At 49.1% G+C, this 15,904-nt stretch overlaps 1 protein-coding gene across 1 annotated transcript in view; it reads right to left on the bottom strand.

Moving 5' to 3' along the window:
* Positions 1 to 15,904, bottom strand: part of SLC24A3 (solute carrier family 24 (sodium/potassium/calcium exchanger), member 3) — a 497,602-nt gene that overhangs the window by 59,430 nt on the left and 422,268 nt on the right. The window contains exons 7-8 of the mRNA XM_015572039.1: positions 14,702 to 14,776; positions 5,470 to 5,495 (exon numbers count right to left, since the gene is read on the bottom strand). Of these exons, the coding sequence (XP_015427525.1) occupies positions 5,470 to 5,495; positions 14,702 to 14,776 (101 nt within the window). The remainder of the gene's footprint in view (positions 1 to 5,469; positions 5,496 to 14,701; positions 14,777 to 15,904) is intronic.

Raw genomic sequence — 15,904 nt, 5'->3', positions numbered from 1 at the left:
ATCAAATGCCTATCTACTTATTCTAGAAAGTGCTTGTTATGCTACTGAGAGAAGAAATCAGGGTGTCCAAATCCCTGGAACTTCTGCTATGTATCTTGGCTTCTCTCTTAGCAAACATTCTCAAAGGTTTGTTACACTACATTCCAGCACCTTTCATTTTCTTAGTCAAACTCCTATATCCATCAATGCAACTTTTGACGGATGAAACTCTTGTCAAGGGCACCTGCACCCTCCATCTACACAACTCCAGGACAGGTTCTTTGTCATCCTGTTCAACTTCTCTACAGCATCTGAGAGTTACCTACCTGCCCTCCTTCATAAATACTCTGCTTCTGACTTCCAAGAGGCCACACTCCTAGTTCCCCTCCTAACTTCTCCTTCCCCAGCCCCTTTGCCTCCTCCATTTCCTCAGTTCAGCCTCTAAATACGGGACTCTCTTCTCTTTTTACCAACACAGTCTCCCTAGGTGATGTCATCTTGTTCTATTGCTGCAAAGACCAGTTGACACATCTACCCCACACCTCTGCCCAGCTCCAGGTTCCTGTATCCAGCTGTCAGTATGGCCTCTCCACGTAGAATCTCAATGCATCTCAGATGGAATTCTTCATTCCTAGCTTCATTTTCCCCTGAGCTCTGCCATCTTAGTACCCTGTCCTACTCCCTGCTCAGTCACGGCCTCAGTCTGGAAATCAGCCTGGAGCCCTCCTTTACCCTCACCCATGTCCATCAGGACTCTATGTCCAAATGTCTCCTCTCTATTGCTACCTCCCTAGTCCATCCTAACTCTAGCCTCCGAACTGGCTTCCTTGATGCTACTGGGTCATGTCATTCTTCTGCTTAAAATTCTTCAATTGCTTCCCAAAGTTCTTGAGGAGAAAAAAGGTGCAAATCCTGGTTCTATTCCTCTCCAAATCACCGTGTGCCCTGTCTTGCTTCACCATACTGGCCTCCATTCATTTGCATGTTTCAAGCTTTTTCCTTCCCCACAGAGCCTTTCCATTACTGTTTCCTCTTCCTGCAATGTTTTTCCATTCATTCCTTGGCTGGTCCCTTTCATCCTACAAATATCAGCTTAAATGTTGCCTCCTCCAAGAAGTCTACCCTGCCTACCCCTGCTTCACTTTCTATCACAAGACTTTGCTTATGTTCTTTAGACCTCTGATCAGACTGTGATCCTTATTTACTCATGACTTATTCATATATAATGCCTGTTTGTAGCAGTCACTGGATAGCAGTTTTCACACTTAGCCCCTACCTCAGCTATATGGTTTCTCATTTTCAGACACTTAAAACAGACTGCAGGACAACTGATTTCCCAGCAAGGACACACCTCCTCTTCCCCTCAGCTCCTCTGTGCAGGGTGGAACTACTTCCAAACATTGCTTTTCAGTTGCAAGATGGTCTGAACAGGGCTCTTATCTCATTGACATCATTGAAACCAACATAGATGCGGCATCAACTTATTTGGGAAAAGTGAGGTTTTATTCACAGCATTCATTTTGAGAGAAGAGATACCCAGGAGTTGAAGGGAATCATGTAATTGCTGCAATACATCTTAACGGACTCAGTGATGGGTCACCAGAAAATGAACCAACATCAATGACGTCTTTGTTAAGTTGAATTAAGTCCAGCACCTTCTAAAGAGTTATACTCTCCAATTCCTTTAGATCCTTTTGACTGTTCACTCTAAGCAAGCCCTTTCATTGCAAGATTCGAGTAAGGTTCTCTTCCGTCACGGTTCAGGGATGCCCATGACGTGGGGCTTCCCCGCTTTTGTTGACATTTCAGGTTTGCTTTGTTGTGCCCAGATTCAGGGCTCCCCCAGGCTCCCCTACAAAATGCACCCACCGGGTTCTCTGAGCATCTGTGCTGCTGCATCTCCCATTCATCCCCTCTGCTTTTGGGCCCGATTGAGTGTCTGATGATCAAGTTTTGGCTCAATGCTCTTGGGGTCCCTCCCCATGTCCCGTGCATGTCTCCAATGACTCTTAATGACATGTCACCCATCTGCCTCCCCTCTCGCCCAGAGAGCTCAAGAGTTGGGTTCTGTGTTGTGTCTAGTTCTGGAACAGAGCCTGGCACCCGGGAGGTGCTCAGGGAACAGCTGTGGAATTGACTGTCTCTAGCCTGCAGAGTTCACAGCTCTCCTCCCCCTCCTCCCCAGGATGCCCTTCTCCATCTGCTTCTGAACACAGCCCACCCACTGTCCTTGGAGGACCTGGTCCTGTGGTATGATCTGGGTTTGTTTCTTCCCTTCCCCCAAACTTCTGTTTTGAGCCACCTTCAACTGGCCCTGATTCTCCTGCCAAAGAATGTTCTTTCTGTGTTGGAGGGCCAGTCCCTGTTCTTGCCTGGGGGGCATGGCTCCACTTCCCTAACTATGGTCCAGAACAGCGAAGGCTGGTCTCCACATGACACAGGTGGACAGTCTCCAGGTTGTGTTCTCAGGCTCTCCTTTCTCTCCCTAAGTCACAATCTGAGGCTCAAAGGAGAAATGAAAATACCACCCTGGATCCTGTCATTTTCTTGTTAGACCTTCAGACTCACTGAAGCCACAGTTTAGATTCCTTCTGGCAACATCGTGGGCCTTGCTGAGCCGTCATCATGGATTCATGGGCCTTGCTCTGCAGGCTGAACATACATCCTAACAGGTGGATGCTTTGTACTTTAAATGTCTTTTTGCGGCAGGTACGTAACTAGAAAGCACATAACAGATACTCCCCTGCCTTTTGCCTGCAAATCAAACCCCACTATGTTGAGGCAGCAACCCTTCAATCTCAAGGAGGATGGGCCCAGTCCCAGGATAAATAATGATTTGTCTAAAATTATAATTCCATTCTCCCTGTCCACTTACTGGTCAAGGCAGACCCAACTGTGACCAAACAGATGCAAGGTAGACATAGCACCTTCCTCATTCTTGCCTTCAATCCAAACTTGATGGCTGGACCTGCAGCAGCCCTTTTGGGACCATAGGAAAAGGCCAAGAGAAAAGGAGAGCCATTGCCCACCCACATCTGGAGTACCTGCTATGTAAGAAACATAAACCAGCATTTCTTTAATCTGCTGTCGCTGGTTTTTCTTGTTACTGCTACTAAAAGCCTTCTGAGTACCACCTGTCGGCTAAGTGTGACTCACTGCAGCCTGCCGCCTCAGAGCAGCGAAGGAACCTCAACTGTGTAGGATGGTGGTACCTTGTCCCTGTGTATTTGTATTTGACGAGGTTCATTTCTTCCTAAAGAGAACTCTAGTTTCAAATTAAACACAAATGAAGTTCATTTCCTTCTGCAGATTTGGGGTAGATTGGTTACCTTCCTTGAAACTTCTAGACAGGCTGGGAGGTTCTGCAACAAGGAATGGAATTCATTGTTTGCAGTATCACTGAAATATGACTGTGCTCTCATTGCACAGATTGATGAATCTGGCTTGAAAGGGAGACATCAACTCTCAGACACACCCTCTCAGCAAAATAAATGCTCATGGTTGGCTGCATAATAAGGGCTGAGGTGTGGACAATGACAACTATCTTAAAGTGCAATATAATTTGCTCTCATGTGAGGAGCTGGAATCCCTGGAATTTCCAAAGAAGTTACGGGCCAGTAGCGCAGACATGAACTTCTCAGCCTCACTCATGTGAAAAATGTTCTCCGCCAGCCCATCCACATAATAACAGTAATAGGCTGGCATCTGGAAGTAATGTTGTGGTGCCATGAAAGCCTCCCTACTTCTTTCCTGAAGCTATGCCTGTGCATGAGTTATAATGCGAACCCACCCCAGGCTGAAGAAAACACACTGGGAATTTGCAACTCACTTATCTGTGGCCTCCCATCCCCTTCCTCATGATGCCATGTACAGCAGCCTTGCTGCAAGGCTCTGAGTTCTACCTGAGGATGGGGTCACCTGACATCACGGGGGGGGAGGGGGAGTCAGCCCTGGGAATGAAGAGGAAATAGATGGTCCCTTTCTTGCTCCATCCCATCTAAATATCTGGAAAGATGTTCTGAGGGCAAGGACTGAAACAGGCTTCGCATGAACCCTGCTTTCATGTCCCCTCCATGGTGGCCATCAGCAAGGCCAGGGAGATGCAGCAAAGAGAGCTCCTTAAGACCGACAGACGGCAGACTCCTCCCGAATTTCCTTTCTGAAGAATTCCCACACAAAGGCAGCAGAAACATTTCTGAGATCGACTGTGATCATAATGTTTGTCTTTATGACAGCAGCGACACTGAGCCACATGTGAGCGCTGTTTGCTAAGGCAGAGCGGTGGCTGTGCTGCCCCTGCCATCGGTTGCAGTGAGAATCTTTTGCAAGGACGTGGGGGGAAATGTCACCACTGCATCTGGTGACCATGTCCAGATGGGTCCCATGACAAGGTTCTCCCTGAATTATTGATCTCTGACCTGATGTGCTCCTGGGTGTCTCAATCCCTTTCAGCCTATTGATCACTGTTACTCAAAGAGGACCTCCTTCTTATTTTTTATGGGTCAATATAGAGGTTATGTATGTGTCTTAAAGCAAGTTTTCCAAGCTATCTCCTCCTCACCCTTCCTGGACAGAGAAGAGAGTTGGCAAAAGTATCTTAATGCCCTGGCCTAGTGTATAACATTTTCTAGCAATGTGACCAGTTCCCCCTGTCCCCACTTCCAAATTCTGAAAGTCACAGAGATACCCCAGGACACAGAGATGTCACTTTAACAAAGCATTAGCACCCATTTTGCTGGGAGGGGAGCCTGGCAAACTCTGTACTTTGTTTTCTAGTTCATTCTTAGCTTTAAATAACACAGTACCACCCCTATCTATTCCTAAGATGTTATTTCACTTTACTCTACTTCTATAGATCAAATGTTTAAAAAATAACAAGAATGCACAACACACCCAATTTCCATTTCCATTTCAAATAGATTTGACTGCTCAGAACCTATTTCAAAAATGGGGATTTGGAGAGTTGGCCCAAATACAAATGTTCCCAGGTATTTAATTTGGGCAATTTTTAAAAAAATCTATCCAAAAAAAACCCCACTGACTTTTCAGAGCTCTCAGATCTTCTAAAATGTCAGGCAGAACTTCCATGGGTTGGAGGTCACTGAAGTGCCTCCACCTCTGGGTTCTGAGGCAGCAGGTGGAATATGCCAACAAGGTCTGGACACAAGTTGGAAAGATTAGTCAGGTCTTTACTATGGCACAGCCAACGCCTGAGTGCAGAAAGGCACAGCTAAGTCACATATCTAACCTGGAGGACGAAGACACGGGATATTAGGAGTGGAAACCCACCACCCAGCCCACAATAAGACCTCTGCTCTGTGCAGCTAATGCAATTCCTTTCTGGAAGTGGACAGAGGGTTCCCGAGAAATGCTCGCTGTTCCAAACTGTCATGACATGTCCCTTTCTTCCTTAAACCCTGAATCTGGTCTCCTATATATTTGGCTTTGCAACATAACAAGGAACATTGGAAGGGAAACAGAGGTACTTACCAGGAAACTTGTTCATCGTAAATGAACTGTGGGGGAAAAAGCATAGATTAGACACGCACATGTGCACACATGCCCAAACACGCATGCTTTACGACGGTCTGCCCTTGCTGCTGGCTTGGTAAGAATTGGGGTGGGGCTGGCCTGGCAAACAAAGCCTTGTGGGCAAGCTCCCCTCCCTGCTGGTTTAGTCTGTGGCTAGTGTTAGTGGAAGGAGGTGCTGTTGGCAGACTGGTGTGGACACGATGGGGAGGGGAGAAGCAATAGATCATCCCATCCTTCTTGCAATTTCTGTCCAACCGTAGATTGTGAGGGAAGCATGACTGGCCTGCTGTGTAGAGCAGGACGCACTGTAGAATTTTACATCTGGAAGGGATGTAGGCGCTTGGCGGGGGCTCGCACACACCCACCACTCTCGGCCACCTGTGAGATGCATGCGTGCCTCTGTGCACTGTACAGCACCTTCAAGTTTTTATGCAAACATCTGGAACTCTTTGTACTCAACACCTCTCTTTCAGTTGACCTATATCCTTAGAAGAACTTACTTTCAAAGGAAACTTTACATCAAGCCAGAAGCAGAGAATCAGCCCCAGGCGCCACCACGTGCAGAGGGTAAAACTACATGCGTGGCAACAGTGACTGGAATCCTGGCTGCCCAGGCTCTGGGTCACAGGCCTGGCCTTTTGTTGAGGAAGAAGGTTAGCAAGGGTTGAGCGGTGGAAGACACACAAGTACCAAGTGGAGACTTCTCCTGACCAGTTAGTTAGGATCCGAAGAGAATACATAATAGGATTGCATTGATTTAAGCCCTAGACCAGTGATGGCGAACCTATGACATGCATGTCGGAGGTGACACGGGAACTCATTTTTTTGGTTGATTTTTCTTCATTAAATGGCATTTAAATATATAAAATAAATATCAAAAATATAAATCTTTGTTTTACTATGGTCGCAAATATCAAAAAATTTCTATATGTGACATGGTACCAGAGTTAAGTTAGGGTTTTTCAAAATGCTGACACGCCGAGCTCAAAAGGTTTGCCATCACTGCCCTAGACTATATATCATCTAAAATCATTTCTCGTTTTGGGGCAAAATATCTGGTATAATTTAAGTCCTTTGATTTTGACGGGAAAATGGAGTCACAGAGAACATGGAACATTGTTTTGGGGTTGCTGAATTTGCTGCGGCGTTCATTCTAGAACCCAGACCTGGCTGCTGACGCAGTGTGCTCCACCTGACTTATCTGCCCAGACAGCACATTGCTGAAACTAAGTGGGTGCACCTGTCCTTCCTTTAAGCAGGAGCCGAGGGCTGGTCGCAGCTCTTCCTTCCTACACTCACTGACATGACTGCTTGGAGTGTGGTCACGTCTGAGTGGCTTTTTGCTCAGGGGCAGTGGCCAATGGGAACTCCAAGGCAGACAACTGCAGGACAGGCTGGGTGTGCAGTGTCATTACTGCAGGGAGATGATGAACTCAGCTCGTGATGTGGGCCGGGCTTCTGTCCCCAGTGACTACAGTGACCATCTGTGGTGACACGCAGAGGAAACCACCACAAAGATGTGCAGGGTACAGAGCAGAGGTATGTCCGAGGACCCTCCCCCAAGGACCCCGGAGGTGCAGAGAGAGGGGTGAGGAGAAACGGGCGCACTCATTTGCAACTCGCTCTTCCTCAGAGACATGGAAAAAGATGTTGGCTCCGCCAGGTCGGTGACTCTGGTCGTTGTGATCAACAGAGTGACATTGACACTGGGTGAAAGTGTCAAACTGGAATGGGAAGGGGACCAAGGGGGTGAAAGAAGCGATGGAGCGGCCTGGGCTGGATGGTTTGGGATCCGCTCTCTGGAAGGCGGTCACGGATGCTTCCGTATAATCGCTAGCTTTAAAAAAATTGCTTTCAAGAAATCACGGAACAGAACCAATGATTTAAGTTGGAAAATGTTTTCTATTAATTGAAGTTAATTCAATATCAGCCTTAAGCAGTGGGCTGGAACAATCAATTCATAGCCACTTAGAAGGGCACTGGATGCTGGTACAGGGTTTATTAGAGCACCAATTTGATTTCCATCTCTCAGGGAAGGCAGGCCATCCTCTCTAGTAGGAAAGTAGCTTTTAGGAAGCCCTTATTATGTGTGATTTGACTGACATGGGGGCACAGAGCAATATATCTTTAGCTATTCTTTCAAGGATCATACCAATTAAAAAAAATCAGAATGGAATAAATTGTACAATGGATCCCAAACTGAGGACAGGATTTATGGGAGAACCATAAATCATAGAAACAGCAGGGCAAATCTGGACAACATAGGACATGACACGCAATTAAGGATGGAGCGTCCTGGGCCTGACGCCCAGGTAATACCTGTGGCCGGGGAGTGATGGGGGGATATGGTTCAGAGAGGCGGACAGAGGAAGAGAAATGCAGATGATCTCGCTAGAGTACTAGCAAGTGGTGCAATGAGGAGTCCTCCAAGTAACATATGCAGCCATGCCTCACCCGTGACCACTCAGCCAGGAGGCCTTAGCTGCCCTGTGGCTAATAAGCAAACAGTCTGGATGTTACCCCATTACTTTAAGAGAAATGGGGAAAGAGAGAGAGAGAACTCAAAAAAGAACAGTCAAATGGATAAAAGGAACTAGAAACCAGGCCTTTATGGAAATCTAAATGGAAATTGGCTTGTTTATGGTGAGAGAGGAGGTGGAGGGTGAGTTATGAGCCGCCTCCGAGCATCAGATGATCGTCATTCAAAGGCTGAAAATGAGGACATCGGCACTGGTCACAGAGTGTCCCCCGAGGTGAGTACATCCTTCAGAAGTGTTGGAATCAGCCTGTCTGAAAACTCTTAAAATGACAGGGCAGGAGACTCTCACTCGATGCTGCTGATGGTTAAGGAATGGATTATTCCTTACAGATTTTATTTTATTCTTTTAAGACAAGTGTTGCATATCCTTTTGTATCATCATGCTCTCTCTGTGACTAAAAGAAGACAAAATAACATCCCCCATCCCTTCCAGCGGTATTACTAGGGTAGGAGACAACCCGAAATCAATTTTATGTCCTGTCTGAGACAAGAAACCGCGCCCCAGTTCCACCCAGTGACCACTAGATGGCAATCGCATCACAGCCCTCAGGCATGTCTCTCTGCCAAGGCAGCGAGGTTTGAAATGAAGTCAGTCCAAGTCCATTAAATCTCCTGGAAGGAGGGCAAACACCTCAAGGCAGACAGCCTCCTGAGGGGCCTTCAGCAAACCCACTGCTGTTGCAGGGCAAGGTGAGGTTCTGGAGGCAGCTCCTGCCTGGTGCTCTGAACAGGGGACAGGTGGGTCCCTCATCTTATGCCAACACTCACCCTGATGCCTTGAGGTTGAGGGACCAGCTGGGTCCCTTCAGAACTGACCCGCTCTTTCCCCAGTCAGAGTTTTGAAAACAGGACTTGGGAAAGCAGCTCTGTGAGCTCTGCTGGGGGCGTTTGGGGCCAGGCACTGGGTCTGCCCGCTGTGGCCACATGTGGGCAGTGCTGACTGCTACCTGGATCCCAGCTGTGCTGCGCATGGCTGGTCAGAGCACCTGCTCTCTGACCCACCCGTGGTTCATCCAAAGCCTCTTCTGGCTTCGCCCAGAGCTTTGCACGTGTTCCACAGATGAATTAAATGGGAACATACAGGAGTGCATCTCTCTTTTCCTCCGGCCGTCAGAGAAACAATTGGGTTCCATGGAAACGAGCTTTTCAGACCTGGTGTCTGCTCTAGAAGCCTTCCAAGAGAGATGGGCCGCCATCAGGCAGGTGGATCCATGGATGTCAGAACACCCCAGGGAACTACTAAGGGAGTGGCACATTCAAGATGGCACAGTAGGGAAAAGACGAGCCAGGATTCGCCCAGGTGAGGGAGCAGGAGTGGAGAGGCCGGCCAGGCTCTGCACAGGGCGGCAGGTGGCTGTCCCTGTGGTGCACGCCACCCCTGGTTTTGCTCACTGTAAGCTGTAACCATGGAGTAGGGCGGCTGCATTGCTGAAGCTAAGATTGCGTAACTGGTATTATAATCACTGGCGCCGTTAGAATTTTAAGCAGTGAAAATAATAGAAATCGGCGCCATCATTCTCTTTCAAGAGACCGAAACCTGGATAATCTCTTCTCTTTACTGGAAATATAACTGTTTCTCCCCCCGCCAGACTCTACCCACAACAGCGTGGAGACACCCTCAGAGGTGCCCTAATGGAGTCCTGACTTCCTCAGCTTCAGGGCCCAGGGGTGTAGACAGCTTAGCCAATGCGATTCCATCCGAGGAGGAATCAGATGGAATACGCCGGGAAGCTGCTGCTATGCACCGAGATGGTTTACACTGGAAGGGTAAAGGGTGTTGGGAGTTGGGCCATGAGCACCTCTGGCAGGCAGGCTTGACAGCGATGGGGCTGTAGGAGGCTCAGAGGGTGATGAGCCAGAGGCGCAGGGCCATGGAGGCCAGGGCCGTTAAGGATGACCATCCACATGACCATAAGATGTCTCTCTCTCAAAGAAAGGCCAAGATGAGAACATTTCTGGATGGTGTTACATTCGGTGAAAGAGTTCCAGGAGGGGGTGGTCTTCTCTTCTCTTCCATCTAAAAACCTACGGGTAAGTGCCGTAGACATGCTTCTCTAGGGCGGATTGCGTGGTAGCTGAGGTAACATCAGGATGACTTCAGAGACAGAAAGGCAGATTTTATCGGAGAGAAAATCCGAATTCTTTGCCGGGGTGGTGTAGATGTATCATCTTAGACACCTGCTCTGGTAAACCTGACCTTTTGGCAAATGCCTGAATTTCTGGAGCCTCAGTTTTGCCATCTCTGAAATGGGACTCCTGTAGTCGCTAGCTTGTATTGTCAGGAGTATTGAACTGGGAAATCGTCAACAGACCTAACAGAGCTCTCAATCCTGTATTAAGCATGGAGGCTAGGCTTGTTAACACTTACAGATGCTGTCACAATGTAGGCTTATTTTCTATGTGAGACTTTGCTCTCTAACAACTGTGCTCTCCAGTATGATGGGCACTAGTCACCTATGGCGACACAAATGTAAATGAATTAAATCAACACGTTAGGCCTGTGGTCTCAGTAGCAGCATTTTGAGAGCTCAGTAGCCACATGCCTAGTGGCTGCCATGCTGGACTGTGCTGCTAGGCCACCTCTGGCAGTCACTTGAGTCATCTCTCTTTGTCCCCACAGAATCCCATCCAGAGGGGAGATTGCAATGAGCCCTCTGGGGAGGGGGGCAAAGAGAGAGAGAGAGAGATAGAGAGAGAGAGAGAGAGAGAGAGAGAGCAGTGTCACCTCAAATGAGCCTCACTGCTGTGCTGTATCTTGCTCGGGTCGCCCTGATGGCCTCCCAACTGATGCTAATGGCTCACCTGGCCCTTCTCCAGGGAGACAGCACACCCCAGACTGGATCCCCGTGACCCCGTCTAAGTTATCCTGAAGCTGTCTGAGGCCTATCGACTCCACGGAGGTTTCCCTTCTCTTGAGGCCCACGTCCCCAGTCTCAAAGCAGAGATGAAGAATAAAAATAAAGTATTCCTTTTAGGGCAGCTGTTAGACCGAGGATGTAATGAATCATTTGCATTTATGTAAATTGCATGATTATGTAAATTACAGTAACATTTCAATAAGAGAGACTGCAGGGCCTGCTGGAATTTGGAGCAAGGATAGGAGTGGGGGCTGGAGCTGTCTGTGGTGAAAGTCCAAGTGGGGAGTTATGGGGGAGGGAGAGAAGCAGTAGGAGGGTCCCTGAGGACGAGGAGACTATTTATTGGGTAGAGGCACAAAGGGACATACTCCAAAGAGCCCAGAATACTCCCAGGTCTCTTCTAGAGACCACGGTCATGGGCCACCCTCCTGGCCACATCCTGCTTCTCCAGGGACGGAAGCTTCCTTACAGAGAACGTCATCAGGGCTAAAGGGGAAAGACTCCAAGGCACACACTGTCCATTTGTGAAATGATAATTGCTTTAGACAATACCATCTTCTTAATTTCTCCCCTCTCTCCCTAAAAACCAATAGTGAGCACAACAGAAAGCAGCACAGAGCAGCTACCTAAGTGAACTGAGTCCCTGGTCTCGAAGTGAGCTGTTAAGCTCTGCTGGTTTCAGAATGCATGCCCTTGCTGTACTCTCCTGGTTTTCCTTCTTGGCTGGGTCCATCCGCATCAATTTCCGTTTTAGCTGTTTCAGGATTCAGGTAGCACCGACTCCATTAGCACCCTCCTGGCCCAGTGGCCATGAGCAGCCCTGGAGAAGTTATCTTTCCCGCTTTTTGGATCCTCAGCCCTGCGGATTGTCCTCCAGGCTCCTCTGCTGGGCCTGAAGGACTGCCCCCAGGGACATAGATAAAAGTGGCATCTGGTCTCATTTAGTCCAGACTTGCCCTCTGGGTAAACTCACCCTTCATTCTATCACCTCAGGGGACCGGCAGTCCAGTCTTCTGAACAGTTCAGAACCATAGAAAGGGGAAGAAGTTGGGGCGGGGGGACCCTAGTTGTTAAAATAAATTGTTCAGGTGATTGGTAATTATTTGTGGATAGAAGGAAAGGCTTTTAAATACAGGAATTTTAAATGCCCACGGCAGGGTCCTGTAGAGAAGCTTAGTATTATATAAGGAAGGCCGGAAGGAAAGTGATTTTGTCACCATGACATTAGGGGAACACAGCAAGAGGAGGCCAGGAAACCTTGACAAAAAGACACAGCATGCGTGAGCAGCAGCGGCATAGCGCTGGGCATGGGGCAGATTTGGGGATTCTGAGAAACCTCCACTGCCAAGTGCCACTAAGCACTGTCTTCTGGGTATAAGACTTCTACCCTTCATGATGGTTTTAAGTTTCATGTGATAATGACCCCGGGGAAGGGCAGCAGTCAGAAATTCACAGCCCGGTGGCCACTATGCCTGCTTTTGAGAGTCTCAAAGTTTACTCTAGAAATGGTCATGGCCATGCCACAGCCAGCTATCTGGTGATCCAGGTCTCTGGAGGAAATGGTGTCCAGTGGTATTTGAAGTTCAGTTTCTCAAAGTGCAGTGTGGTGCTAGCAGCAGAATCACCTGGGGATGGGGAGAGGGTCCCGGATAAAGTGCAAATTCCTGGGTCCTGCCCCAGAACCGCTGGATTAAAACCTCTGGTTGTGCATTTTGAGTAAGCACGCTGGGCATGTCCGGGGCACACTGAAGTTGGAGGAGCGCCAGTTAAAGTACCAAGAACCAAGCCCAAGCCCTGAGGACCCGAACTTGCCTTTCCCCCTTTCTTCCTCACAGGGAGAAACGCGATTTTTCTCAAAACACAAAACTCTTGACATCTGGTCTTTAAACACAGTTCACCTTCAGGGAACTGCCAGGAAGTGCTTGCTTTTGCACGTTGTTGCCATGAGGGGGGATGCAGAGCTGCGGCAGCCTGAGTGTCTGCCATTCACCCCCTGAACATGGGGGCCCAAAGACCCCGCTCCAGCGAATGGCACCTGCTGCCTGAAGCCGCAAAACGGCTTTACTTCCTCACTTAACACATCATTAGCAACAAGTACTTCTGATTCATCTCGGACGTGTCAGGGTGAATTGTACAGAACACAAGTTATTTCACACGCAGACCAGGAGGTGTCAATGCTGAAAACTGAGAACGAAGCTGAGGCCAGCACGTCTGCTCTGGGGAGTGGACATTGCCAGGTCTGTGTTCCTGGCCACGTTGGCCACGGCTGTTGGTCTCATCACCTTGTCTTTCTGAGCGTGGTCATCTCTTTCTGGAATTCAGCAAACGTAGAAAGCTGCATTCCTTACACCATCCCCTAACCATGCCTCTTTTAAAAAGTAACTTTCAAAAATATCCTAATATACCCCAAGACGGAAGAGCACAGCGCAGGTGATCATTGCGGTTCCTGCACCTCTGCGGGGAGTGTCAGACAGGTCTGGGCGCGGTGAGCAGAAGAGTCTTCTAGAATTGGGGTGCTCATACCTTTTCCGTGGGTTATAATTGAGAACAAGAACACAGAGTCAAGTGTGTCCTTAGGTCTCCTAACCAGGGGCTCAACAGCGTCTTCAGGTCCCACGTGAGCTCTCCTTCAGGTGGGCCTCACGCTCCCCATTATCAATGGCCCCGGAATGAGGGGACTTGGCTCTAACCCAAGACCTTCACTGTGATCCGTAGGTATGAAAACTGTGACCCAGAGAGATTGATTTCTCCAGGGACACTGGAGCTGGTAAGGGCAGGGAGGGCTGGGGACCAGAATTAGAAGTTAGATCTCCCAACTCCCATTTCAATTCTTTCTGACTTGCCAGCCTTCTCTGGGACGGCATGGTTGCCACGCTGAGGAGTTTGGTTTGTCCCCACAGCAGACATAGAGCCACTGACCATTGAAACAAGGGACCCATTCCCAGGTGTTCTTTGTGAAGACACCACTTGGGATGGATTGGGGGGAGCGGTAAGAGGAGGGGGGCAGCGACACTACTCATTGCAACACTGACCTGGGATGATCTGCTCAGGCCGGAGATGTAAAAAGCCTCAACTAATGGGTTAAGGAGAACACACTGGGGAGATTTTTGCAAGATGAGGATCCACAGGACAAGTAAGCAAGTGGCAGGTGGGGGAAAGGTGAGTTTAATCATTCCCAGGGTGGGTGGCAGGGTAGGGATGGGGGCAGAGACATAGGAGGAGGGCCGGTCTTGGAAAATTGTTGTCAGTTTAGAGACATGTTGAGTTTAGCAGATGAAGACGTGTAGTAGAGAGTTTGCTAATCCATGGCTGAATTTCAGGGAGTTGCCACTGTTAAGAGCACAGTGTAGGGGTGTCCGCACAAAGGTGTTAACAGCGACGGGCGCTGTGGGAAGAGCAGAGCAGTCCTGGGAGAGTGTACCGAGTGAGAGGGAGAAGTAAGGTCCAGATCCAGGGACGCTGGCGATGAAGGGAGTTACAGAGGAACCCGTGAGGAAAGTGAGCGGGAACGTCAGGGGATCACAGAAAAACAGCAGGGGCTCTCATGCAACCAGATAACCACAGGTGACACTCCTAGTCTGAGCTCCAACTATCAGGCGAGGGGTGCTGGCTGATCAAAGTAGCTGGAAGAGAGAAAGACCGTCTCCAGGCATGGACATCCATTCGCTCGTCTATCACCAGGCACCTCAACCACACTCCATGCAGAGGAGCCGCACATAACCCTGAGTGGTAGGAAGGGTGGTCGGGAGCTCAATGTAAGGGAATTCAGGCGAGGTGTCCCCCACACACTTACCACGATGAGAGCAACCACAGACAGCGTGTAGTAAATTGAATCCCTCAGCAGGCACCAGGAGGACAGAGCCACAACCTGAAGGAAAAGGGGGGGAAAGACAGTAAGAAGCAGGACAACCAACTATGCAAAGGAGGAAACTTGGCTAGTATTTCTCTCTCCTGTCCTGAACCAGTCAGTCTGCCAGTCAATATGAACTTATTGAAGATCGTTAGGTGTATCAGTCTGGACCTTCTGGAAAGCACATGCCAAGATGGGATAATACCTGCCACAATTTTATTAGGGGATCAGCCCGTGAGAGGAAATGGGGAAGCAGTCAGGCAAGCTGGGAGTGCCACCCAACATGGCTCGGGTCGGGTCTGACGTGTAAAGGGGATGGGAAGGTTGGGTGGATGCATCACAGGCAGCAGGGCAGTCTGAAGAGGGTTCAGGAAGACTGAGGGGGACCTTTGGTTCACAGCCACCTGTCAGAGGAGTCCCGTGTTTCCCAGGAACTGGTCAGCCCTAGCATCCCTAATGTCCCATAAGGCGATGGGATCAGCAATCTTACCCCATGTCCTTTGTCAACACTCTAACATCTGCCACAGCCCGAGCTCCTGTGTGGAATGAAGACCCAAAGCTGTCCTTCAGAAGGGACATGGGCAAGCCCGATGGGCACTCCTCTCCTAGCACTCTAGTCTCATCTCTATTACATGCCTAGCCTAGTTGGCACTTGACCCCTGGTTTAGTCAGAAGGTTGAAAGATCAATTTGCAGGGAGAAACTAAGATGGCGGCAGAGATAAACACCGGGAAGTTGATGCCGTTCACAACAATTGATTAATACCTCAGAAAAACAATACAGACATCATCCAGAACCAGGAAGCCTCTGGCTGACTGTAAATTCTACAACTAGAAGGAAAGAAAAGCACACTGAGAGCCAGAGAAGCTGCAGAAGAGAAGCGCAGAGGTAGGGGGCTCGCGCGCGTGGAAAGGGGCTGGCACCTGAGGACGCGGCTGTCATTTTGAATCCAGAGGGCGTCACAAGCTCCTGATGGCTCTGATCTCCGGTTCCGGGAAGTCTCTGGGGACCCAGGACTCATATGGGGAGAAACTGGACTGTCTGGCAGCGGGCGATCTTGAGGGCAGCTTTCCCTCAGAGATGCTTGCAGCCGTTACCGGGACACTGAGACGCGCGTCTCCTTAGGGCAGGGCTGAGGCTCCGCCAT

Source organism: Myotis davidii, unplaced genomic scaffold, assembly GCF_000327345.1.
Source record: "Myotis davidii unplaced genomic scaffold, ASM32734v1 scaffold608, whole genome shotgun sequence".
Classification (NCBI taxonomy): Eukaryota; Metazoa; Chordata; class Mammalia; order Chiroptera; family Vespertilionidae; genus Myotis; species Myotis davidii.
The sequence above is the reverse complement of the archived record's forward strand: the minus strand, read 5'-3'. Positions and strand labels throughout refer to the sequence as shown.